Source organism: Folsomia candida, unplaced genomic scaffold (assembly GCF_002217175.1).
Source record: "Folsomia candida strain VU population unplaced genomic scaffold, ASM221717v1 Fcan01_Sc001, whole genome shotgun sequence".
In the NCBI taxonomy this organism is placed as follows: Eukaryota; Metazoa; Arthropoda; class Collembola; order Entomobryomorpha; family Isotomidae; genus Folsomia; species Folsomia candida.
The window spans coordinates 13840250-13865367 of NW_019091193.1; the positions used below are offsets into that span (position 1 = coordinate 13840250).

General features: G+C 39.3%; 1 protein-coding gene across 1 annotated transcript; it reads left to right on the forward strand.

The window, feature by feature from the left end:
• Positions 1–613: 613 nt before the first annotated feature.
• On the forward strand, positions 614–24147 carry LOC110842815 (lachesin). Its single transcript, XM_022088644.2, has 18 exons — positions 614–2080; positions 11016–11137; positions 12467–12533; positions 12599–12671; positions 12747–12763; positions 12858–12905; positions 14619–14697; positions 14757–14792; positions 15118–15173; positions 15985–16083; positions 16550–16582; positions 16929–17020; positions 17156–17223; positions 17578–17657; positions 17815–17883; positions 21076–21135; positions 21352–21426; positions 23151–24147. The coding sequence occupies exons 1-18, from the start codon at positions 1990–1992 to the stop codon at positions 23339–23341; spliced, it is 1356 nt and encodes a 451-aa protein (XP_021944336.2). The 5' UTR covers positions 614–1989; the 3' UTR covers positions 23342–24147.
• The last annotated feature ends 971 nt before the right edge of the window (positions 24148–25118 follow it).

The following is a 25118-nucleotide window of genomic DNA, read 5'->3' on the forward strand; positions in this document are numbered from 1 at the left end:
TAAAGGCAGATCTTCACAGCGTGATAATTGTTTTGACAATAAAAATAATTGTGGACAATGACTGGGATGTCAATCGCTTGCAAATCAGTATGCCCATTATAAATATTGCAACCATATAAATAATCCGACCTGCAAAGTATTCGTAAAAAAAATTAAACATGGTTCGGATTTCATTTAATAATCATTTGAATCACTGAAAATGCAAAATTTCCAATTGTGAACTATTCCGGCAATTCTTACTAAGTAAGGCCAATTTATACAGAATATTACCAGAAAACACTTACTTATCTTCTGGTAATGTAATACACGTATGCAACGTGTCGTGTGTAAGTAACCTGCCTTCTGTCTTTTTTGCCTGCACCCTTCATCCAAATTCTGTCAGATAGGAGTGCAACAGCGGAATGGAATTGCGTACGATGGGTGGACGATGTGATGGTGGAGAGGCAGGCAAGGCAGGGGAAAGTACGAGGAAGAAAAGGGTTGCTTTCCCCTGTTCTTTCTCCAAATATATCTTTCCACCCAGCATCCTCCATCCTCCATCCCATCCCATCCCACCACCACCACCACCACGAACCAAGAATATACAAGTCGCATGAATCTCGCTTCCTCCTCTCCTCCTGTTTGGTTTTGGTTGAGCAGTTTCACAGTCCAAGTCGTTTGTTGAGCATTTCGACATTAAGCACAGCTTCAGATTCGGAGCTGGATGCCGACACACTCACTTCCTTCGCACTTTCCAGTCATCCCAATTACTCATCGCTTTTCTCAACTCATTCGATAGCTAGAGTTAAGACAAACCAGAACGCCGCTTCCAATTCTGTCAAAAATAGAAACATTCCCAAAAAAGTGATCTGTAAAAGATCGCACACTTCTGATACTTACACCACCTACGCTCCTATTGAGTTGGATCTGACTTGACCATTTTGTTGGCTACGCTACCACCACTGGGGAAGAATATACACGTCCTTCAGACAGAATTTCTTGATCAATAAACTTGAAATGTGATATTTGGAGAAAAGTTTACCAAAGAAAAAAAAACACTGGTCAACAGATCTCTGATTTGGAAATTGTGGAACTGCAAACAACTCCCGATTTGCCCCAAGCGTTTTCTCAGCAAGAAGAGAGTGAGAATGAGAAGAAGGAGCAGAATTGGTGAAAGCCACCCTATTCCGTCTCCCCATCCACGTCTTGGTCTCGTGTGAGCTAGACTTTCTCCCAAGAAAAAGAAGGATTTCTTGGATCGTCTCAAGTTTTGACATGGTTTGACTTGACGTTTGCACTGGTGAAACTTGTAATATTCTTGAAAGTAAAATCTAATATTTTATTTGAAAACGTCAAACGTGTTTTGACAAGTGACAAGTGAGTATCTTCAGTCTGACTAGGCTCAAATAATCATCCACCCCTCTTATCCAGTCTACTTTTATTGCAATAAAAAATGAACTTATTGCAAATAAATCATTCCCAAAGTTGAATTATTGACACTGCATCAGGTCTTGAATTGTTGTTATCAGAACAGTTTTTTGTTGAACGTCTCACATGCGACCTGAATATTACTTCGTTGGGATTGCATATGTAGGCTTGCTCAAGTCGAGATTACTTAAAATGTACGAGTAGCAGATTCTACAACAACGAATGAATACATGTCACGCAGTTTCTGTAAATATTAAATTTTAATCTTTTCCCATCATCCATCACCGGTCGTAACAACAATTGAATTTTCCGTCGGCGTGACTGGTGGACGGACAGGACCACTGAACTAAACACTATAATAAAAGTAATAATACTGAAAAAACTTTCTTAACCTATTCACCTATTCAACTCATCCTGACTCGAAGCTCCTGCTGGTCAACGGGACACTTTTCACAGAAAGTCAGACACGATTTATTTATGGTGACACTTTCTAGCTATAAACAGCCGCTTGATTTTGCGGGTCATCGAGTTGCAAATGCAATTTCCAGTTAATTAATTCAAGCTCACAAATAATCCATCACGATGAATCTCCTAATTACTAATGTCGCATTCGTCTTACTCACCGTTTGGAATTCAATTCTTTTGGGGTCACATGCCACAGCATTGTTTTCAGGTAAGTCCGTACTACTAGCAGACGTAAATATGTACATATTTATGAAAATTAAATTCAAATTTATGTCAGTTAATTATCTGTCTATAATAAAAATATGCTTTCTCCAATTCGAATATCAATCAGACTTAGAAAACTATCCATGACTAAATATACCAAGTCTAAGCTAGCAATTGTCTTAGAGAATGGTAGTAAACAAATCATTCAAAATTCACAATCAGATAAATCGAGGAAAGTGAGTTTTTGGTCAAATAGAGATGGACACCGTGGGCTTAGGACGAGCCTTAAGACAAAGGAAGATTGAACAAAAATCCTCTCGAGTTTTGGATCCCATTAGAATTGGAGTCCGGTCCTTCTTGGTTGGTTGTGTCTGCTACAGCTTTGGGAAATCTGCCTGTGTAAGTCTTGTTGTCTTCCGCTCCGCTGGTCTCACTTGGTATAAACTGGACCAACGAATGGGGGGTGATTTCATCATACTACATCTTCTTCCTCTCTCCGCAACTGGACAACCACCAGCAGCACTTGGTCTGCTTTCTCCCCACTTCTTACGGCCAAAGGGCCACTGCTGCTTTGTTTTCTTCCACCACTCTCCCTATAACAGAGACAGAAATTGAAATGGAAACTTAAATTCAAGCAAACCCAGCGGAAGTTCCCTGGGTCAAGAAATTCATTTGAGCTCACTGCCCACATGCACACGTGGTATTAAGTTGCTCCTCTGCTTTTTCTTCGGAATTCCGAAATTCTATTTCTGCAACGACTATCTTTTCTCTGATGTATGAAAAGTGAGATACAATTGTGCACTGATAAAATTCAGCTTCGTTTTAATGGGCAATTGTAGACCCGATCAATCATGTGATATTACTGGTACGATTTAATAGTCGTTTGAAAACTATTGTCAAACGCAGTGGTTAAAAATTTCGGAATGCTACGATTGCAGTAAAATGAATCGGAATTATCGAGCCGTTGTTGGTGAAGGTCCCTTCTCTGTGCTGTCATTCTTTCTATTGCAGACACGAGAATTTATCTTTCATTATGTGGGAAAGTTGATGGTCACACAATTAGAAAATCACCAATGATATCCTCAATTACACTACGTAGACCATGGTCATTGCACAATGAGAGTAGTTTCACTGCCACCATTCATTCCCGGTTCACATTTCATTGCTAGAGTTGAATTACTGCATGGACATATATATCCCAATCTCGGACGAGTTTCCAGACTCACTACGTGACCGAAAAAGTTTTATTGAAGAGAAAGAACTTTCTTCCACTCGGCTAAACTGCGAACAATACAAATAAAAAGGAGAAAAAGGTGATCCAATCGTTTAATAATGTTCGGCTTTGTGTGACGAGACTACAGACAATCGTCCAAGCCAACATAAGTATTTCTAACATTTTGGTCCTCCGTATAGCCTCACGTGGAAGGAACACAAACCCCCGAGTAATTTCACTTAATTGATTTTGTTGGGAAAATAATACCAGTTTTGTAGAATTATTAGCAACCATCGAGCTGTAAGAAAAACTTCCGGGTAGGCTCCTTTAATACATTTTAATGATATTACACCGCAATGGGATGTCAAAGTGCAAATGTATTTACAAAACACTTGAATTTCTCCCCTTCCACTTGAATCGTCGAGTTGAATACTTGAATGGCGAGTGCTGCTTGAGGAGCACGAGGATGTGGGGACGAGCGGAGAAAATGCGGAGAGGGACGAAAGGGACACTTCTTCTTCTTGAGTGAGACCACCCTCAGCTTCGTGTTTCTTGATTTTGTTGAGTTCAATGTGATGCTCCATTTCAGTAGAAAATCTTTCGTGGCTGAGTTTTGAGCACTTGAACTTTTGTAAATGAGGACAAAAGTGAAGTGAAACAAAAGGCAGAAATGAGACAGAGTCAATCTTTGTTAGTTAATCACTGTGAGTTTACTTTATTAGCTCCACTCGGCACATTCTTCCCATCTCACTTCGTGCCAACTTGTTTGAGAAGAAGAAACTGAATAGTGCAACAAACTGCAGGACAGAATAGAGCAACAAAATAAACTTGACTTTCTCATTTTCGAGTGTGGGAAGATGCGTCGCTTTCTCTCGAAATGACAAAATCCAGACTTGTTTTCATTATGAAGGATTCAAACAAGAAAGACACAACAAACCTACTCAAATAAATAAAGTCTCTCCTTCATGATAATATGTAAGTTCCTTCGTGGCCTTCTGCCCGGTGCATCTTATTTTCACGTCTGCCAAAATGTAGAAATGAAAATTGCACACTTTCACCAGTAATATGTTCGTATTATGTAAAAGTTGTGCATGTCATAGATCAGTGAATTACTGAGATTGATTACACAGCAACTGAATGAATGAATACAAACAAATACTCCAGTATGATGTACTTGACCACCACTTTCTCCAAGTTTCCCTTACTTGATCACCCGCAATATTGGATGATAAAATTTGTCAAGACGTGGCGGTATGTCGTGGTATATTTATGACTGGACCACCAGCATCGTGGGGTGCAGCAGTACTGCTGCTGTCTTTCACTGTCAGTGTGTAAGAGATCCGCACTGAATAGATGTACGACGTAAGAGGGGGAACTTTCATTATCATGATGACCCCATCGACCCCTCAAGTCCTCAAGAAGTACATATGTACGTGGATATGTACGCATTATAAGACATTCACGCTATTTCATTCACTTCACAATCTTAACTTGTATTTATTCCCATCCACCAATTCAATCTTGAGAGGAGCATGAATGGTATGGCTCACCACCACCGCTTGCAATCATTACGAGACTCCCGGTTTCACTTTCACTCTTCTCATCTGTGAAAACTCATTTCCGACTCGCCCTTCCAGACCTAATTACATTTCCTCTCCTCATATCCCATGCCCTTTGGTCCATGATTGCAATTGCCTCCACTCGTCAATATGTTTGGTTTCATTTGTGGAGAGAGTGAAATGTCCCATTAGGGTTAATTAGGACTATGAATCATCATAAAACGAGCGATGCTGCATTATTTGTTGTTGACAATTATTTACAAAGACTGCCATCATTCGCAACCTCTCGAATATTTTCGCTACGAGAGATACAAATATTTGCGACAAACCCCCTTAACTTCATTATACACATATTTTATGAACTTCATATTTGAATGTCATTTTCATTCAGGTTTTTTTAAACAAAGACCTCCGTGTGCATAGACAGGGACAGGTTAAGCATACGTACATATCGTCTGGCATCCATCCTGTGTAGATGCAGTGCAGATGGAATCAGGGGGTATTGTAAATTGCTGTGTGGTGCCACGTATGTCAGTGCAGCAAAGTATCCCCAAAGGATCTCTCCAAAGGAAAGGCACACCTGAACCGATTTCTCCTTAGAGTAAAAGACTACAGTTGGGCATTCCCACAGTGTCCGCGTTGGCTGGGACAATGTCTGCCTGTGCCGTGTCTTTGTTATCCTCCTGATGTTTCACAGATGTTAAGCTGAAAATAAGAAATGTGAACCTAAAGATCAGCCAGGCTAAAGTTTGTTCGTGTCCTTGGCTGTCTTCGTACAGAATAATTTGACAGATACATAGCTGCAATGAATGCAACATTGCGTATAAGTCATTCCTTGGTTATTTTTTATTGTACGCAGTATTTTTTATATTCAATGACTAATGACGTAGTTTATTTGCGTTTTTAAATCATCTTTAATGAAGAAATCCTACGTTCAGCTCGCAAGGGTGACAAACATGCAAGAGAAACTTTCTCCAACCTGATTGGGAAGTGCATACACAGACGCTGTTGGATGCATACATGAATATTCTGGCATGGAGCATGTGATTTACTTGCTTCAATGGTCTGTACGTTGTTCTTATCCTGATTTATTGCCTTCTCCGTTCCTCCGGTGGTGTCCAACTTGGACCACTAACCAGTCACCCTTAACCCTGGCTGTTTTTTATGCACGTGGGTTCGGTCATAGTGCAACCATGAGTAAGCGATGGGATGATGAAATAAGAAAGCCGAACGGAATCAAGGGTCAAGTTTTCTAGGCAGCTCAATTTTTCTTGGTCTATTATCATCACTACTACATTTGAGAACTGACATGATTCACGTTCTTTAATAAATTGCTCGGATATATATTTGTCGTTTTAGTACTTGGTATTGCTCAAACAAATACCAACAAATTTGTAAAAGTAATTTCTGTTGTCATCAAAGTTTGATTAATAGTCACATTTAGTATAAAGACAATTTCAATTTTGGGAGAATTGCTGATGATGCAGGATTAGAATCGAGTCGCAAATACAAATTCTTGCAAGGCACCCAAGTTTTGGTGGGATGAGTGAAAGAAGAGAGAAGAGATATGAAATGTAAGATTGCGGACCTGAAATCTAGTGTTGTGATTTTTGGCTGAATGCCCGGCCAAATAGGACAAGGCTGAGTGCCTTCTTCTTACATCGGCCATCGAAATCAATGACCATTTATAAATTATTGCTGTAAATGTACACTGCAAATTACACGTGTTTCTCTTTCCACTATCTCCTTAAGCATTCCACAGTTGACACTGTGCTAGCATATCTAGTTTAGAGCTTGGTTGTCGTAAGTATGCCGGAACGTCGCCGATTATTGCTATTTGGGTTTGGATTTGGACATTTGCACGGCAGATATCCCTTCGCTATACCGCAAGAATGGTGGACGACGGACAAAAGTGAGATTGGTTGGACAAAGACTTGAGAAGCTCGGACAGAGATTCATGACATAGGAATGCAATGAATGGCTCATAAATTTTATCCGTGGCGTATTGTCTGTCAAATAGCAAAAACTCATTGAGTCACTTGAGAGGCTGAGGAGGAGAAAACCAATATTGTCACATTTACAAGCTGGATACAACATTTAATGTGTAATTTGTAGTGAGGTACATGTCACAAAAGTGCCCCTATTTGTTTGTTTTTTGTGTTTAATAGCATGCACTTTATAATGAAATCTAGTGAAAGTTCATTTTCAATCCCAATTCCCAAAGATTTTCTTCAGGTTGGTTAGTTAACAGAATTACGTTGGGAGAAAGTGTATGTGCAGCAGACACTTGGGAAGGTTGAGGTTAGACATCGCAAAGGTCCCAGCGTTCAGATATCTTGGGAAGGTTTATTCGACTGCTCTTCTTCTGGGTGAGACCGAGACGAGCACATGCCTAACTTCCATTGTCATCTCAATCCCCTCCAAGATTTATGGATTGTCTTCCAACTTGAGCATTGAAATAAATTGAAAGGATTCTCTGTCACGGGAAACCAAACCGTTCGAGTTCCGTTGCTCTTTATTTTGTGACCCAACCAAAACTCCCAATCCAATTTTTGAATATTTCTGTGTATCCACAAACACATGCAATTTGTTGTTTCATACAACAATATATAACAACTTTCTCCATTTATTTTAACATAGCATCATTATATACGATACAAAAAAACATAAATGTAATTTGATTCGAGTATATTCAACAAGGTAAAAAGAGCAACTTGAACCCAAAGTCTTGAACCCTGAGTAAAGAATGGTGAAAGTGAATTAAAGTGACGTGGTCATTAACACAATAAAATATTTAAATTCACTCTCTTCACAGTCTCACACTCGCATAAAGTTTGAGTGCATCAGACCAGCGGAATCTTAGCGCAAAGGAGGAGGACCAAAACACTGGCAAAGAATTGACTACTACTTTCGCATTTAATTACACAAACGAACAACGAACAAACATAAAAGAAGAAGCTGTGCCTGCGGGGCTCGTAGAATGAAGATTACAGCCTGTTAATTACCCTGGCGTGGTCTAACTAATGTAATGGATCTTGTAGCATAGGACGGAAAATTCTCACCCACTCGCCACACACACACCATCGATGCTACGTACATAAAACTGGCAGAGCTGAAGAAACTGCAGCACTCTCCGTCCAAAAAACATCAGGGCACTCGCATCCTGCAACGGAGACTGCGAGGGAGAGAAAGACGGCAATAAAGTCCAACACCGTGTCGACCTTTCTCCATTTCAAACACTTAAGCAAACCATTCAAGTGCACTGCTATTGACACTTTGCCACGCTACACCACAACACATAATCGGCAGGGCTTGTTTCGGCCGAAAAGAATGAGTTGCAGTATGACCGTAATAAAGGTTAGAAATAAAAACAATGATTGTGAGGGGAAGTAAAACCATGGGAAGTACATGCAGAGAAGAACCCTCGATTGTCGCCTGATTTAACAAAAAGGCCCACCTGCAAATAAAAAACATCGTTGTAGAAGCTGTAAAATATAGTGTTTGGAGAATGATGTTCTCCTTCTGAGCATAAGACTGGGAGTTGGACAGCTATTTATACACCAAGCTACAGATCTATGTACGTACGTCAGGGTGAGAAAAAGTGCTGAAATGTCCAGGAATGAGGTGTTTAATGCTAATGGGGAAAACCCAGGGAAAACAGTTGCAGCTTATGTTTTCTCACGCACAAAAACCTCATGTTGCCTGAGGAATGATTATTCCCCTGGATTATCTACACTCCTGGTTTGGACCAAAATAATACATATGCACGTTGTGGTCAACGAGGTGAGATTGTAGGTCTATAAAATCAACACTCATCGTTGTAAGTAAACACATGCCGCAAAATCTCATCCAATATTATTAAATGGATTAAACACATTTCATTCCATTACCACAAATATATACGTGACACAAACATTTAAAATATGAATACTAAATATTTAAGAATAACAAATATAATTTTGTAAACACTGCGCAATTTCCAGAATTTGACATTATGCAACCACCCTGAAATTGTTCTAGAGACGATAATGGTCCTTGACAGATAATCTATTGTTGGGTCGGAATAGCAAACACGAAAAATGAGCAATCACTGTATAATCGGGTTAAAATGCATCACCCTCGAACCTTCCGCCTGACGTGATTGTGATTAGGAGGAGAGTTGAGTTGAATTTGGTTGACTGGTTCGTTTGCTCAGTATTTTTATCCCTATTTGTAATGGGAGAGAGAGGGAGAAAGTAAATAAAAGCTCGAGGTATGTAGACTCGGAGATAGCCAAAAAGCTCTGAGGAGTGAGGCGTCCAACGTTAACGGCTGAACCCAGCAGAAGAGTGCATCAGTTTGGGAGGAGTGAATGGTATAAATACGTGGTACAAGTGAACTTTAGTGTTCACACAACTCAACACATTGATATGTGATCTTAGTTGAAGTTGATATTTGAGAAATATTATTGAGGCTGTTCGTCAACCTGGCATATTTGTTGTCGGTGTCGACGTTTGGCTCTCCCTTTCTCCTCCCCACATACTCCACACCCTAACTTCACATACGTACGTACGTACTCTCAACCCACTCACTCTTCTGAACAACTCATTGAAGACCTCTGTGTGAAAGAATGGCCATGAGCACAATCACGTTCTTGTAGACAAGTACAACATAAGAGGAGGATTGACGATGATGCCTTCCATCACATCAATTACAGTCAGGCGAAATAATCACACTCTCAACACTCTCGATACCACCTCGTCACTACCCCACTCAATCCCTCACCCTTTGTGTTTTTACGGCCAGAGAAATGGGTTTGAGTTCCCATTCATGTGGTGAAAGTAAAAGTGGAAAACATGTAATTCGTTTCATCCCTCATCGCTTTACCCAAATCCGATGAAAGGTGGCCACTTGATAAGTGAATTCCCATGCTGCTGGTCAACCCACATCAAAAATGGAAAATTTGATCTCTGTCACAGTCAATAATATTTCAAACAAATGAACTTTGTCTGTAAAAGTGGATAAAGTGAAAGTGGGTTCTGGTGGTTAGGTTGATCCACTACTTAATCCAAACATGTTTTTGTACTCTACTTTTGGAAATCAAGTAAAACTCTGGGCTTGTATAATTTACATGGTAAATATGTAACATAAAACTGACAGATACATGGTTAAACTTTTCACAGTAAATGAAACTGAATTACAAAATTGTATAAATATATTATTCGCGCACAAAGTGTATGACCAACTTTTGAAAATTTGTTTCCAGTTGATAGGAAGAAAGTGCTAACTGGCCCGGAAGGAGTGCACTCATTTTTTTAGCACTAATAAGAAAGCTATTTAAAAGATGTGTGTGTGTGTGTGGATGAGAAATATCGACCACAACTCTGAAATCTGTCTTGTGGAACCACTTAGTTGGTGGAAAACTTTTCTCTAAGAATGTCATGGTTTAGAAAAGTGGGAAGCAGTGGGACAAATTGCGGTAGCAGGGGCTGATTGAATGCCTGAAACAGAAAAGCAATCTAACCACACCGAAGGAAAGAGCTCCACAAACCGACCAAACTTACTTATTTTTGAAAAGCCGAGGGATATGTATGCTGCCAAAAGTATATAAAACGCAAGTTCCTTACCCTGCTCGCAGTAAATTCATCCCAATTCCTCCGTTCTCTGCCCAATTTCCATTTGTTATTAGTTAAATTTGGATAACGTCTCCGATTCAAGAGAAACTTTTTCTACAGAGATTTCTATTTTCTTAATTTGAACCTGGAAGTTAAAGAAAAATCGCTTGGTTAAATTAGCATGCATGAATCAGCATCGGTCGGTCGGCTGGTGGGGACTGTGTGGATACAAATAAAATTGCACTCTCAAAACTCAAGTAATCAAGTAGCGGAGACTCGCGACATTTGTTTGGTTGGTTCCAAGACTTTCTTTCTAATGGCGGTATAAGCATTTGGAAATAAATGATTCTGCTCCGTCGTGCATCCAGCGACGCTCTCCACTTAAAGTGGGACCAGAGAGCAGAGGGTGGCAAACTATGTGCATGAACTTTTGAACCCGCCACGAAGAATGGCTTGGATGGGGTGACGGAGAAGGGGACAGAAGGAACGAAATTAGTAATTGACGGGTCGGAATGGATGCTGTAGCGATGGATGTGTTGGAAAGAAATCTAATTGTTCTCGTCCTCTCTGCAGATACGTTCCTGGAAAGAGTCAGCAACGAGCCAGACTTTGTGGGAAACATCAAGAATGTCACAGTTCCTGCTGGACGTGAGGCCATACTTTCCTGCAGTGTCTCCAATCTGGGAAAATTTAAGGTAATTGGTAGGATTAAGCTTAACAATTACGGTGCACCTCAATAATATGTAGCTCGACTGCTTTCTCGGAACTATTTTGCAATTGAGACATCTCGGAGCCTATGTACATATGCCTCACTTGTTTATTATCACAGTCTCACAAATTTCAATAAGCCTTTCATAATACGATTACAAAGAAACTGAGTAATGTGTGAACAGATTACATCAACATACATAAATTCACTCAACGACGTTCTTGCTTTGGCTATTTAATGGTTATATTCGATGTCTTAAATATATCATTCAGCAACAAAAAGAAATTTTTGCATGAAGCTTTTTTCATCGTGGCAGGTTTTATGGTTTCTTATTCCAACGATGCTAACTCACGAAGTACTCCTGATCTTGATCGGGATTATTAGTCCCATCAAATCGTACAAAATTAAGAATATGCACATTTTTAAAGTGGATCCAGGAAATGTTAAGTGGCAAGAAGAATGGTTGCATTTGTTACACTTTTGTCAAGGAACACCTGGAATCAAGAGAAAATGGGTGGCACATGGAAAATGAGAGAAAGCGTGAGGTGGTCGAGCATCGTGGGAAGATTATTCACACTTGGAATTGTTCGAAGAGGGTGTGAGAATGCCCCTGGAACCATTTTACGACAATGTCTCAAGCGGAGAAGGAGGACACAAATGAATATAGGTTCCCAAATATGACGACGATACTTTCCATTTACGACCTTCCTAAATGGATGGATAAAGCATCGTCGGTCTTTACACGACGACCCTCTCGCATTCACTCCCCTGCTTTCTCATCTTTCTGCCACACACACATTTCATTTCTCTCATGAGCCCATGCTTTCACTGCGCCCAAATCCCCCTTCCTCCCTTTGTGGCTGAATCTCGGTTTAAAATCATCATAAAAATTTATGGAATTGTGTATCGTCCCTTGGGCGCCTATATATGGTCATAGTGGTGCCAGATGAGGATGCTGGTGTTGATGCGGGTTGTTGTCTTGCATATGCACAATCCTCAACCACTCAAGTGTCGGACGTCCCCTCTCACTCACGCCAAACTCGGCTTCTGACTTTTACCACGGCAGAAGAGAGATAGAAAAGCGCATAACATGAAACATCAATTTTAATACCAGTGTCATTAAATTGTCACTAATCCCTCCTCCTCACCTACACTCAGTCAGCAGACATACGCATATTTGCACTATTTCTTGGGGTGATGCTTCCTTCCGTATTAAAAATTCGCATCATTTAGAATTGTAGAAAATAAAATTATTAACGATCCCACTGATGTAGACGATGCACGAATTGATTTTAAAATGTTAATGTCCATTCAGGTGGGATTCTTACGAGCAGAAGATCAGACGATTTTGACCTTGGATACTAAAGTGGTTACTCACAGCGGTAAGAATATCTGTGAAATTGTCAATTATTTATAAGAAGGAAAATCTTTACGCTGAGCATTTTAGGTCGAGTCACCGTGACCCACGACGGCGTACAGTGGAATCTTCACATACGTCCAGTGAAACCACAAGATGAAGGGTGAATATTACATCATAATCATTAATCACATAATAATACACGATGCGATACTAAACTTTGTCGGGTATTTTACAGGTGCTACATGTGTCAACGTGAGATTAAATCATTTATGCCTTACAATCCTACCTCATCAAAGTATCATGCACAATGACGCCATAATCATATATAATTTTATTTAATTAACAGTGAACACGGCAGTAATGAAGAAGCAAGTCGGCTGTTTGTCGGTGAATGGTAAGTTTGCATTCTGAAATAATTTACGTAAACTTAAGCTTAAACTTAACTGGCCTTTAATTAGCAATTTCTGCCTGGGTTAAGAGTACTTAAAAATCATTCAACGTGCAAAGCCTTTATATTTTATTCAAGATATTTGATAATAGTAGATTGAGTTTCATCACTGATACCACAATAATACGAGCCCAGTTGTATGCATGTAAATACGTATGTATGCATGAGTAGCAATGTACAAGAGAAGAGTAACAATGGTGGGATTGTGCCAATTGTCACATTGTGAGTGAACAGCGGGTTTGTTGGTCTCGTTGATTAGAACAATGTAGCTCGACCGAACGTGAGGTTTGGTGGTGGAATCCATTTAATTTCTCGTGATTCATAGCCTCTCCTGAGTAAAGATTTTAGTTGTTGTAACAGAGCAGATTTCTGTCACTTTAACTTTACTGTCTCACCCTTTGATCACAGTCCAAAAGTTTTGCTCTCTCCTTTCCCAGACATTAACTCTCTCCTCCTGCTCATAAATAGTCAGATGGCACAGTGCTCATGTTGACTTTCACCACTCGTCATATTCCTTCCTCCTCCAAACCCAGTAATTAATTAAACAAGCAAGCAGCGGAAGGCACGAACCAAGTCCCAACACACACATCCATCCATCCACCACCACTGCAGTCTCCTCTGTCGGTCGGGTGGTCGCTTGGTTGGCTGGTGCAATGATCTGTGCCCATCTTCCCAACCAACGCATACTAATTACAAACGCTAAAGTAGTCACTCAAATCTGTCTCTATTTACTCAGCCTCCAGTCCAACACCCTCACACACACCCCCTCTTCTCCTGCTTAGCTTAACACACTTCTGTCAGTTTAACAGCAATATATAGCCAGCTCCTATCATTATGTAATATCACCAATCCGATTGCATCCCATCCCACAAACTATTTGCTCAACGGTGACAGGTAAAGTTGATATGAATTGCAAATTTTCCTGCATCCGTGTTGTTTAACTTTGATGCACCACTGCGCTTCCGTCTGAAATTGATTTGAAATTCAGTGTAAACGTACTTTCGTAGGTGTGTTGAGTGTTTGGCGGTGTATTTTCAATTCTTTTTACGTTATTAAAGTTCAGATTTATGAAGAAACATAAATACCTCATTTCATTTTTATACGCCAAGTTGATGATAACCCTCGAGTGTGTAAGTTGTAAAGGACTCTTCATCCAATGCACTCCTAATAAAGTTCTGATCGCCTCTGAGAGGAGAGCACTTCACAACTTTTTCATTTCATCTCGAGCAGCCCTTACTTTGACTTGGTCGCGTTATGAAAATATATTCGAGACGAGAGAAAACTCGTAACGCATTGCACATTTCCTTATTAACGTATGTATGGAGTTGGTGTATGTAATAGTACATGCTTGTATTAGTGCAGGCCTGCTTGTATCCTGTGCTTGCTGCTGCTACTGCTGGCAGTGCTGTTGACTTTCCCAATTTCTCCAAACTTTTAACTTTTAATGTCTCCTATAGTTTTCCTCATTCACGTGAAGCCAGTCATAAATGTAATATTCTCACTGAACAGAATTTATGTCATCATTAACTTGTCATTTACGATGCTATTAAGTAGAAGTCATATTTTACTTTGCACTAACAATGATTCAGGCCACAGAAAAATATAGATGTAGAACTACACGAAAAAGTATAAAGTGATTATTAATTCTCATTTTTCTAGTGTCTCCTACAATCATTGATGAAGAAACAAGTACGGATTTAACCGTTAGGGAAGGGGAAAATGTTACACTGGTCTGCAAGTAAGTAACACTTTCTGATTCTGCACATTGTGCCCTTTCTGACCTCTTTAACCTTACAGGGCTACGGGACGTCCTCCCCCCAAAGTTACTTGGAGGTATTTTTAAACTTCTCCTTATCATGAAAATCTTTTCTATATATTTCTAACTAAATACTAGTTATACATAGCTAAAAATTTTCATAGGTTTTTGTTTTTCATTTCATTCCATTTAAAAATATGTAATGTTTAAGGAGTGCTAAAAATGTAGAAAGATCCACGCTATACACGAGCGTACCTTAAACTACCTTACAAAATGAACTCTTAAAATTACTGAAGATGTCCTAATTAGAACATTTTAATTAGTGGCTTGATTATATTTGAACGCTGGATAAAAATAAGTGACAAATTGTGTGTGTTGTTTGACTGTGTAAAAACTGCGTAGGAGAGAGGACGGAGAAAGCATCATGGTGCGGAGAGGGCTGCGAGACGTGTACAAAGGTGAGTACGTTATTGTGGTCTATTGAATTGAATTTGTCTGCTGAGAAAGGGTGAAGGAGGTTTTCGTGGGAAGTGCACCCCACACACTCGGAAATATCTTCTTCCTCCTTCGTGATCACCACCTTCCTCACTCATGCACTCTTCCCATTCTTACCACTACTGGCTCGTAAATACTAATAAAATGCTACTTAGTTCATGATTACACTCATTTTATTCCCATCTTCTTTCATATTAAGCAACCTCCAGCCTTTATTAAATTCTTGGCCTTTTTATTGCTCTGTGGCTCTGTTAGTTCCCTCGATTATTAAAATCATCCTGCATTTGTTGATTTCTGTTTATAGAAAATTTCAAATTTACCCGACGAGATGCAATGAATATTTTCAAGTTGACTACTTGAATTATGTAAATTTCCTCTATCATGCATTGCAAAGAATAGAATAAAATTTTGAATGTTTCCATTTTAATGTATTTATTATGGGTGTACGCTAAAAAGTAAATGGTTCGTTGAAGTCGGGACAAATGCAAATATTTATTTTGAATGCAGTATTGTGAACGGTTGTGATCTGATCTGATGGGGTTGAATTAAGTGAATATGTGGCATTTTCGGAGTTGGGATTGACAATCTGTGGGATTTTGTCGCCCTAGTCGCGGCGGTGCTCCCGTTTCTACACTCGTTTATTATTCTCCGGATGGATTTGGGGCTTGGTTGGTGCGGAGGAGGTGTGATGGAGAGAAAGTCATAAAGCCGAAATCCAAAAGTATGATGTGATGAAATGGAATGAGTTTTTGAAGCGTGCTCTGGTTACCACAGGTTATGATAAAATCGTTGGAACTGAACTACAATTCGTGAGGGTGGACCGTCGACAAATGGGAACCTTTTTGTGTATCGCTTCCAACGAGGTGTCTCCAGGTACGGAATTTAACATATCTAAACAAACTTGTAGCAGCCCGAGCCAGAATTGTTGAAGTAATTCAAATTATTTTCTAGTTGCAAAATTGTCATATATGACAATTTTATATAATAAATATATTCGCCACCTTAATTGAAGATTTACAAAGTGCGAAATGACCTACATTGATAGTCCAGAATTTATCACTTTTGATGCAAGAGTTCTAATGCCTACATACTACCTGCGTATGTCTTGATAAATATGTCCACATGCGTGAATACTTTGTGAGAATTGATTTTACAAACACTTACCAATGTATCTTAGTCATATATTATGTAAGTGTGTCCAAAATTGAATGTCGATCGACGAGTTTATAAATAGTTTAGACGGACTGTCTTCGTGACGACATAAGCCCCGGCTCGGACTGAAAACCCAATTTTTTTGATGATTCTCAATCTAACTGCGTTCTTTTTCTTTCTTTTGCAGCGAAATCAAAACGGATTTCTTTGGAGGTTTTGTGTAAGGGGGTTTATTTCTTATTTCTCCAGCTTATGTCAAATTTACATTTAAATTGCTGATCTTCTTTGGTCAAAGCACTCTTTACGAGCTAAATATGTGGATATTCAACGACTGAAACAACGTTTTGCTCAATTTTTAGAGGATGAGTCCTTGATTAGGTCTTGATCAGATGTTTGGAAAATATTTACCCAGTTGAAATAATATTTTTGGGTGTGTTCGGAAGATCATGCACTAACACATACATTCTCATGCATGCATACCTACGTATATGTTTGTATTTATGTGTACACACAAATGATAATTATATTACCAGCAAAATTAGCTAATTTGTTGATTTGTATTACAGTTGCACCCTTGGTGAAAGTACAGAATCAGTTACTGGGGGCTCCTTACGGATCAAATCTCACATTGGTGTGCGAGATCCAGGCGATGCCAAAAGTAAGTTTTACAGTCCTTCTTGTTGCTTATATCCATCAGTTGGCCTGGCTGCCTTGACTCGGCTCAAAATCTCCTCTCGTGGGCGAAGTGAGCGATTAATCTTGACAAAAAATTTCTTTGTCTAATTTCTTATAGCCGTTCGTTTACTGGAAAATAGTAAATCGCGGCCCGATGCTCTTAGCGGACTTGGGGCTAAAAAATAGGTTATTTTTTACCAACAATTTATCATAATCATCTTTTCTCGGGATTTGCTTTCACCAAGGCTCCCACTTCCTTGCCGCTGCCACTTTAACTGCAAAAAGTTATGCTTATCAACGTACCAAAATCATTTAAGCAGATTGCTCTGTTTGGTGGTTTAAGAAGTGTCAGATTTCACCTCCTGGCACATCTTTTTTCGTTGTCATCCGTGATGACTCTCTAATTCTCCGGTGAAAGCAGAGCCCTACTACGTTGGGCTTAAAAGCTAGAGAAAATTTGGATTTTATAAGAGGCTTAGTTGACGAAATACGCTTGGAGTAAATCCTCGTTGACTCTCATGCTTCTATTTGTTATTTTAGCTCCAAGTACACCATCGAAGAAAAGAGATTGTCCTACAAAGTATCAACCAGTCTTACAATAAGAAATTTTGGCAGTAAAGGTAATCAATTAAGATTTGGATTAAGTAAGAAATAGTAATTAATTTCAAATTGACACTTTGTTTAAATAATAAAATGATCGATTAATAACACTATTAATAATTGAGTAGCGATAATAAATTAAGTTGATAGATTTAACTTTTAAAATTATGTTGGCAGATGTCGGAATATATCAATGTATTTCGACCAACAGCATCGGCAAATCAGAGGGAAACATCAGACTTCACGGTAAGTACTAAACATATTTACTCTTTTTCATCGTCTGAATATATTGTAAAAAAAGAAATCATAAACATAAGTTTTTGCGGACTGCATTTCAATTTTTTCCTTCTGTTTGTTTGAATTTACGAATGGTTACGTTATCTGGTTGGATGTGTGGCAGAATGATGCGTGTGATGGTTTAAGGATTACGATGCATAAAGATGTAAAAAAAACGTGGAATATACCCACGAAATTGGGGAGAAGAGACTGGCAGTAATGCACACATACGTGCATACTCTGTCTGTCAGAGGCATGTATAAATATGGGGTTTGGGTGGTGGAAATATGAGAAGATGATCATCATATTTGACAAGTCATGGGATATCCCTACAGAGAGGAATGACAAGGGATGTTTATTCGGTGTTGTCTGGGAAGGATGATTGTCACCCGAGGGAAAGTGTGCGTCTCTGAGCTAGGAGAGAGAAGTGAGACTTCTACGTCAGTAATAATGTCAGAAATGTGGGGTCCTCTCCTGGTCCTACTTCTTCTTGGCCAAATTTACTCGTCGCTTCCCTCGTCGTCATCATTGATGGTGGTTTTGTGGGATGGATGATTCTGCTTCGGCGGGGCCATTATTTATCATCGCAGCATGGTTTTTGCGAGCTTTCACGTTTGATACATGTTTTGCGAGCTTTCACTTTCATGGTCCCACCATCCCCACTGTTCCTGAAATTTAGAACTCAGCCGAGGATAGATACGCACTACTGCTGCACTTTGAAATTTCTGGACGAAACTCATCCTCCTTTGCAGTTTATAGTGTAGGAGGAGGTTGCTTCAAGTTATTTAGCATAAAATCGATGTACACAGCACCCCTGTGGTGTGCAAAGATATGGAGAAAGTATGAATACAACCATCGGCACCACGACTAGTGCGTCCATTTCACATCAGGCATCAGGGTGGCTCTTGTTGTCCCGTCCTATCGTCGTCAACAATCTAACGCAATATCAATATCTATCAGATGCGTATTAATGGGCTTCAAATTCTTTGGGACCATCTGCTCCTTATACATTACATCAGCTCCCTGCTGCCTTCCACACAACAAAGCTTTCACCACCAGCCAGCCCTACACACCAACCCTCGTCGTCATGGCACATGATGAGACGCCGTTTGCTGGTCTGCTTACTGAAAATCTTGACTCAATTTTGGTATAATGATGCCATTATGCTGCAATGACACTGTCGTATAAATAGTGTCATCCCTGCAACGTCATCACTGCCTCTTTATGATTTTAATATGAAATGCAATGTTAATGTGCGCAGTGTGCACACATCTGCTGCTTGCAAAGAATGGAGTTGAAGTGCAATACTCTAAAAAATTCTGACAATACAAAACGATCAGATAAATATCTATGTATGCATTTTTCATAAATTGTCTTGCTTGTTGGATGCATCGTGCACATTAACTCTGCATATTTTACGCCGATAATATAATGTCTAAAATGAAAGAATTGATGCTTTACTTGAGGTTCGTTCGTAATTCTTCATGTCAATCTGACACGTTCCATTTTCAAATTGCAAAAGTAATTCAATTTGTTGCTTTGCACGTATTACGTCAATGTCAGAATTTTTGTGGGATACTAGTTCACGGTAGACTAGCATTGCTGGTGAAGTTGTAAAGTGTATTTATATTTGACAGGGCTTGTCAATTGAAATTTGGCAGCCCATAGTCTTTAAATTAAATTTTTAGTTCAGAAAGAATTTTTTAGACGCGTACTCCCAGAAAATAAACTGTATTCCCATCTGTAACACAGTTTCCACTCGACTACATTTTGCGTCTATCATGTTTGTTTTAAATGTCGAAAAATAAAGCTGAGAGACTATGTATATATATATTTTTTTTTTTAGTTTGCCTTGGTTTGTGGTGGCTGCAGCTGTCACATTGCTTGAAAACCTGTCTGCTATTAGGGTCACATCCGTCTCGTTGATACAACAGAAGTTATTTTTTATATAACTCTTGGATTATTTTTGTTTGAGCTAAATTCGTTTTGTGCTCTGCCATAGATATAGTTCGTGGATGATCATTGTTTAGATAAAGTCGTTTTTGAAGACGAGAATTCGGGAGTAGGTTTGAGTCTAGGTTAATTTAAACATTGTTTAGACCCAAAAGTTTTGCAACACATCAAAAATCAATCACTCGTCGTGGACTGGGAAACCAAATCAGCTCTATTCCAAAGATAACTTTGTGCTTTTGTCTGCCTTCTGTGGCTTATATTCGAAATGGGGCAGTCTCATCTCAATTGTTCTTGGAAGGAAGGGTATTATTACCTCACTTGCGATGGTGGTGGTGAGTGGCATATCATGCACGAGACACCCCTTGCTTTCTCTTGGTTGGCAGGATGGATGAATGGATGGATGGATGAAGTAATATGTAGTTTCCGTTGGCCTGGAGAATGAGGGACTCGCATTCTCACCCATCCATTCATATGGCCCACTCTTCTTGCCACGCCATGCAGCATGATCATCATGGGATGGAGGATGCAATGATGGAAACGGATACTTTCCATGCGATTCTTGGATCTTCTTTAGTTTAATATGAATTAGACTTTTATCGTCGAGGATATTTTCCACGCACAGAAATTGAAGGGGAACATGGCGAGACGGACACATAAGCGTCTTGGTCTTTGCAGATCTCGACTCAACATACTTTTAATGCATTATTTATGATTATCCTCTCCCCTTATTTCGACCCTCTGAAACAAACCTCGTCTCTGATCCTTTTCCTCATATTATATATTCTATTCTATTCCAACTAATCTGGAAAACTACCCACATAAACCGCTTTTCAAATCTATCCACTTTCTTGTTTTTAGACTCGACGTGTCCTTTGTGCAGTCTCAGCCTTTTAAAATCCTTAGATCACGTCCTTTTGTGGGAATGCCCTTTTTAAATTTTGCATAATTCTCTGCAAATACCTGATTTGGCATATTTGTACATAAGGCTGAGCAATTTGGCTCGGTACTGAGCCTTAGTGGAAATTGATTTTATCTATGGAAAGCCATTATTGGCCATTGGTTTTATACAGTTTTTCGGATATAAGTTTTTTTAGATCCCGCCTGCCTAATGTCAGGCGTTTTTCGCTGGATTAGTAGTTCAGAGTTAAATAAAAGATGCTTAGGCGAGGAAATTTAATTAATAAGGTTTATCTTTTTTTGCAATTTCAGAAATTAAATTGAACAGGGGCACTTCTGCAGCGACAGAGCATCATCCAGTCACTCTTCCAGGTAAGATTTTTTAAGAAAGATACTTTCGTTTGACTTTTATTTTCCAAATTTAAGCTGATTAAGTAAATATATAATTCCATTTACGCAGTCAAATGATAGGGAATTTGGAATGACACTATTACAAATAAGCTTTACTCGAACCAATTAATTTGATAAAGATACAAATAGGTTTGGGTTTGTAGATGAAACTTACGTATGTACATAAATTATATTCAGGATATGCAACCCCTCCAATTAGCACAGAGGGAAGAATTCATCACACCAATAATCGCGACTTATGGACTTCTTACGGTAAGTATGGTGCGGTATTTATATAATTTTGAGATTCTCTTGCGACAACATTGATTTTGCACATCATGATAATTCTACTCAACTGTGCCTTGAATATTCAAATTTATTCCACAAGCAGACTAGTCAAACTTACGGAATTCATAGTAATATCTTATTTAAACAACGAGATGTACGTACGTCCTCAGAATTATGTTTGTTAAAAATAGATTTAGATAAAGACAAATTGTGAATAAGACAGCGAAAAAACTCTTCTTCGCATGTCCCGTAGGACCCTTTGATAAACTACATATTTTATTATTAGGCATATAATGGCAGAGGTTAAATAGCATGTGGACTTGTGTCTTAAAGTCCAAAATGTATGAGCTCCTGCCCAAATTGCATGTTTACCTTGGGACTGATCACGGATGAATTACCATTGTTTCCTCTCAATTGGGAGAGCAGCGCAGAGTTTGAGCTTCCCATCTAACAACCCGTACCTTTTGTCCTCCAGGAGAAAGTATGATTCAGTAGTACGGAATTTGATGAAGAGGGAAGCACGGATGCGTTTGGCAGTACTTTACGGAGACGGAGTGATATCAGAAGGAGTGGAAATATGTATTTGTGAATATTCATGAGATGACAAAGTGGAAGACTGCAGTGTCACTTGGCTCGTATTCTCTTATTTTTTTTGGAAAATGTGATGACGATGACTGATTGTGTGATGAAGATGCTATCGAGTGTAAGGAATTGAAAGATTTGCTCGGATGAGCATCAATCCCACTACTCGTCCGTTTGTCTTCTTCTCCTTGTGTGTGCCACCACTGAAATTACGTTATACGGCTATTCTTCCTAGGTTCGACCTACCACTTCCTTCCTTCCGAGGTCCATCTCCACTCGCTTTTCCGTTCGCTATCCTTATACTACGCTTATCAGAACAAACCCTTATTCCGACGGGGACAAGAATCTCTTTTCCTCGTGGGCATCCGTATATGCAGACTGTCAGACCGTATAGACTTTCACCAGCTCAGTTGGTTTCCTATTATCTCCATTCACTGAATCGCTCCCCGCATTTTTCCAATAGTCATAAAACCTATTGGAATTTCGCCACCGTTTGAACCCTGCCATTATTAGATGAGCGAGGACGAGGAGCTTCCGTGTCGGCATGCAAAGATTGAGCTTTTTTGACAAAATGCTGATGCTAGATTTCTGACTAATTTTCAAACTTTCAAAACTCAACCAATATCTCTGCTGGATGAACTCTACTCTACTCTGGATGAAAGTGAAATGAACATTGTTCATAAACACGTAAAATTTTCTAAGACGTCATAAATCTAAGAGTGTAGGTTATAAAACGACGAGGCACAAATTGTGAAAATGGGAGAATTACTAGGACCTACATATCTGTACACACATATTCACTATATCTTTACGTATGTATGTAGACACGAAGGGAAAGTGATTTTCTCGAGAATTTTTAAAATTCAAAGTTACGTTTTATCGTAAAATAAAGGAGATATTATGGATGCATATTGATCGAAGTAATTGAGGGAAAGTCGTGGTGGGGAAAGAAAGCGGAGAGAAAAGAGATTTGTTATGGCTCACCGTGGTCTCACGTGTTATATATGTATTAGCACCTCCACCTCCTTTCTTCTCTCCACATTTATGGGGCGAGCATAATGGAGGCTCTTGGACCTTCAGAAGCAATAAACTGCATAAGCAATAAACTGATGGCTTCATTTTTGCAGATGTGGCGCCCAACCCGGTCATGACACCTCATGACACCAAGTCGGAAGTCAACAGGAATGACATCTCTGCCATTTCCTCGTCAGTCGCCACCACGACTTCTTGGAGAACTCATCTGCCACCCTCTTCCCACACAATCATCCCTCTTTTCCTCGTCCTCGCCGCCGCTCTCCCCAACCTCGTCCAAAGGTGACTGTCTCTGTAATGGATTACACCATCTTCTTTTTAATGAAAGCCAAGTTGGTTCTTATCGGATGAACTCGACATTGATTTCCTCCTTTCTTACTTTCACCCCTCGCACCCAACCTTTATTCTCGTCGCTGATGCACATCTGCATACCCTTCATTTGTCACCCGACCCACTCGTTCGTGTTTTCATTCGTTTCAATATTCAATATTTTTTGTAATTCCACTATCCTACTCGTACTTAGCAGAGGTTATTTAATTGGCCCCTTATGTACTTATTGTTTTTGGAGTACGTCAACTGTACAGAAGCTCACATGACCATATCTTCTACAGCTACATAAGGATGTAAGACTAAAATTAACATTGTTAAATATCCGTATTAATCATGATGGATGTATCAAAAACACAGTTGTATAATTTACTATTTGCTACGTTGTTTACAAGCTACAACAAGCTCGTAAATGTATAAAACGATGCTTTTTAGTCTCTCGTTACCCAATCACTAGTTTATTATAAAAATATGACAAAAGATAGGAGAAAAATTCGAAAAGTGCATTGGTTCGACACGCGAATATGCTGTTAGTTATCACGTGTAACAAATATTAGACAGATCATTTATTTAATTATTGTATCACATCTCTCATCCATCGTTATGTAGCAATACAACATAATGTATGATATCGTGTATGTACTGTAATAAGTAAGAGGAATTAGGCGAATAGGAAGCATTTATATATCATTCACCAAAGTATATATGAAAATATCCCACTTGCAACTTTACAAAAATAAAGTAAATTTAATGCAAAAACCTTCAGATTTCTCCAGAGTCTAAACAATAAATGATATCAGATGCGAAAGGATAATCCCACCAACCAAGGAACTTCGACAGTTGGTTATACACATGTTTGAAAGAGCATCGTGCATGTAAAATTTCAGCTTTTGGAACCTTTTGTTCGTTTCATTTCGCCCCTACCAACCAAATGACCCCCACAGGTCAACAAAGTGACCAATTTCTTTGAACTTGACTCTTCATTACCAGTGCCGCGAATGAACCACTTTCCAATTCAATCGGATAAGCGTGGAGAAAGTTATCGCGCATATATGCAGATAGACGGATCAATAAGATTATTGTTCCGTATGTACGCCCCGACTCATCCTCAGGCTAATAATAAGTAATTAGACTTTCTACTACATTTCATGAGTCTACGTTGTAGTATTTATTGACGGACACGAAAGTCTTTGGGTTACCAACTCACGGTCAAAAGTGCTTTTGAGCAACTATCCATGTGATAATGATAAGTTGAATCCGATGAAAGGGCGACACTCCTGTCACTGACAGTAATGATATGATGAGCGAATTTAAATATGTTTGAATAGTTGGTAGATAAACAAGGGGAGCCAGTACGGGCTTCATACTCAAGTGGGTGAGTGACTGCATGGTCTGGTAGTAGTTCAAAGTTGATCTTGCCTGCCAGATCATCACGGGGAAAATCTAGTCAAGTTTTGTGTCATGTTGTGAAATAACGAGTCATCTCATTTCACTCCAATCGCTTATGTGCCACCATCTCATCCATCCTGGTGGCCACTGCTTTCACTGCTACACACCAGAGAAATAATCATCTTCTTAAAATCTAAAGTTGGATCGTCTTTGCAACTCAAACTTATGAAGCCGAGCATGACAAACCATCCACATTTAAGTTTCTCCCTGTCCCGCTATCCCACTTTCAAGTAGGATAACTCTAGCTTTTTAGCAAGATTTTAGATTAAATGCAAATTTGTAGAAGT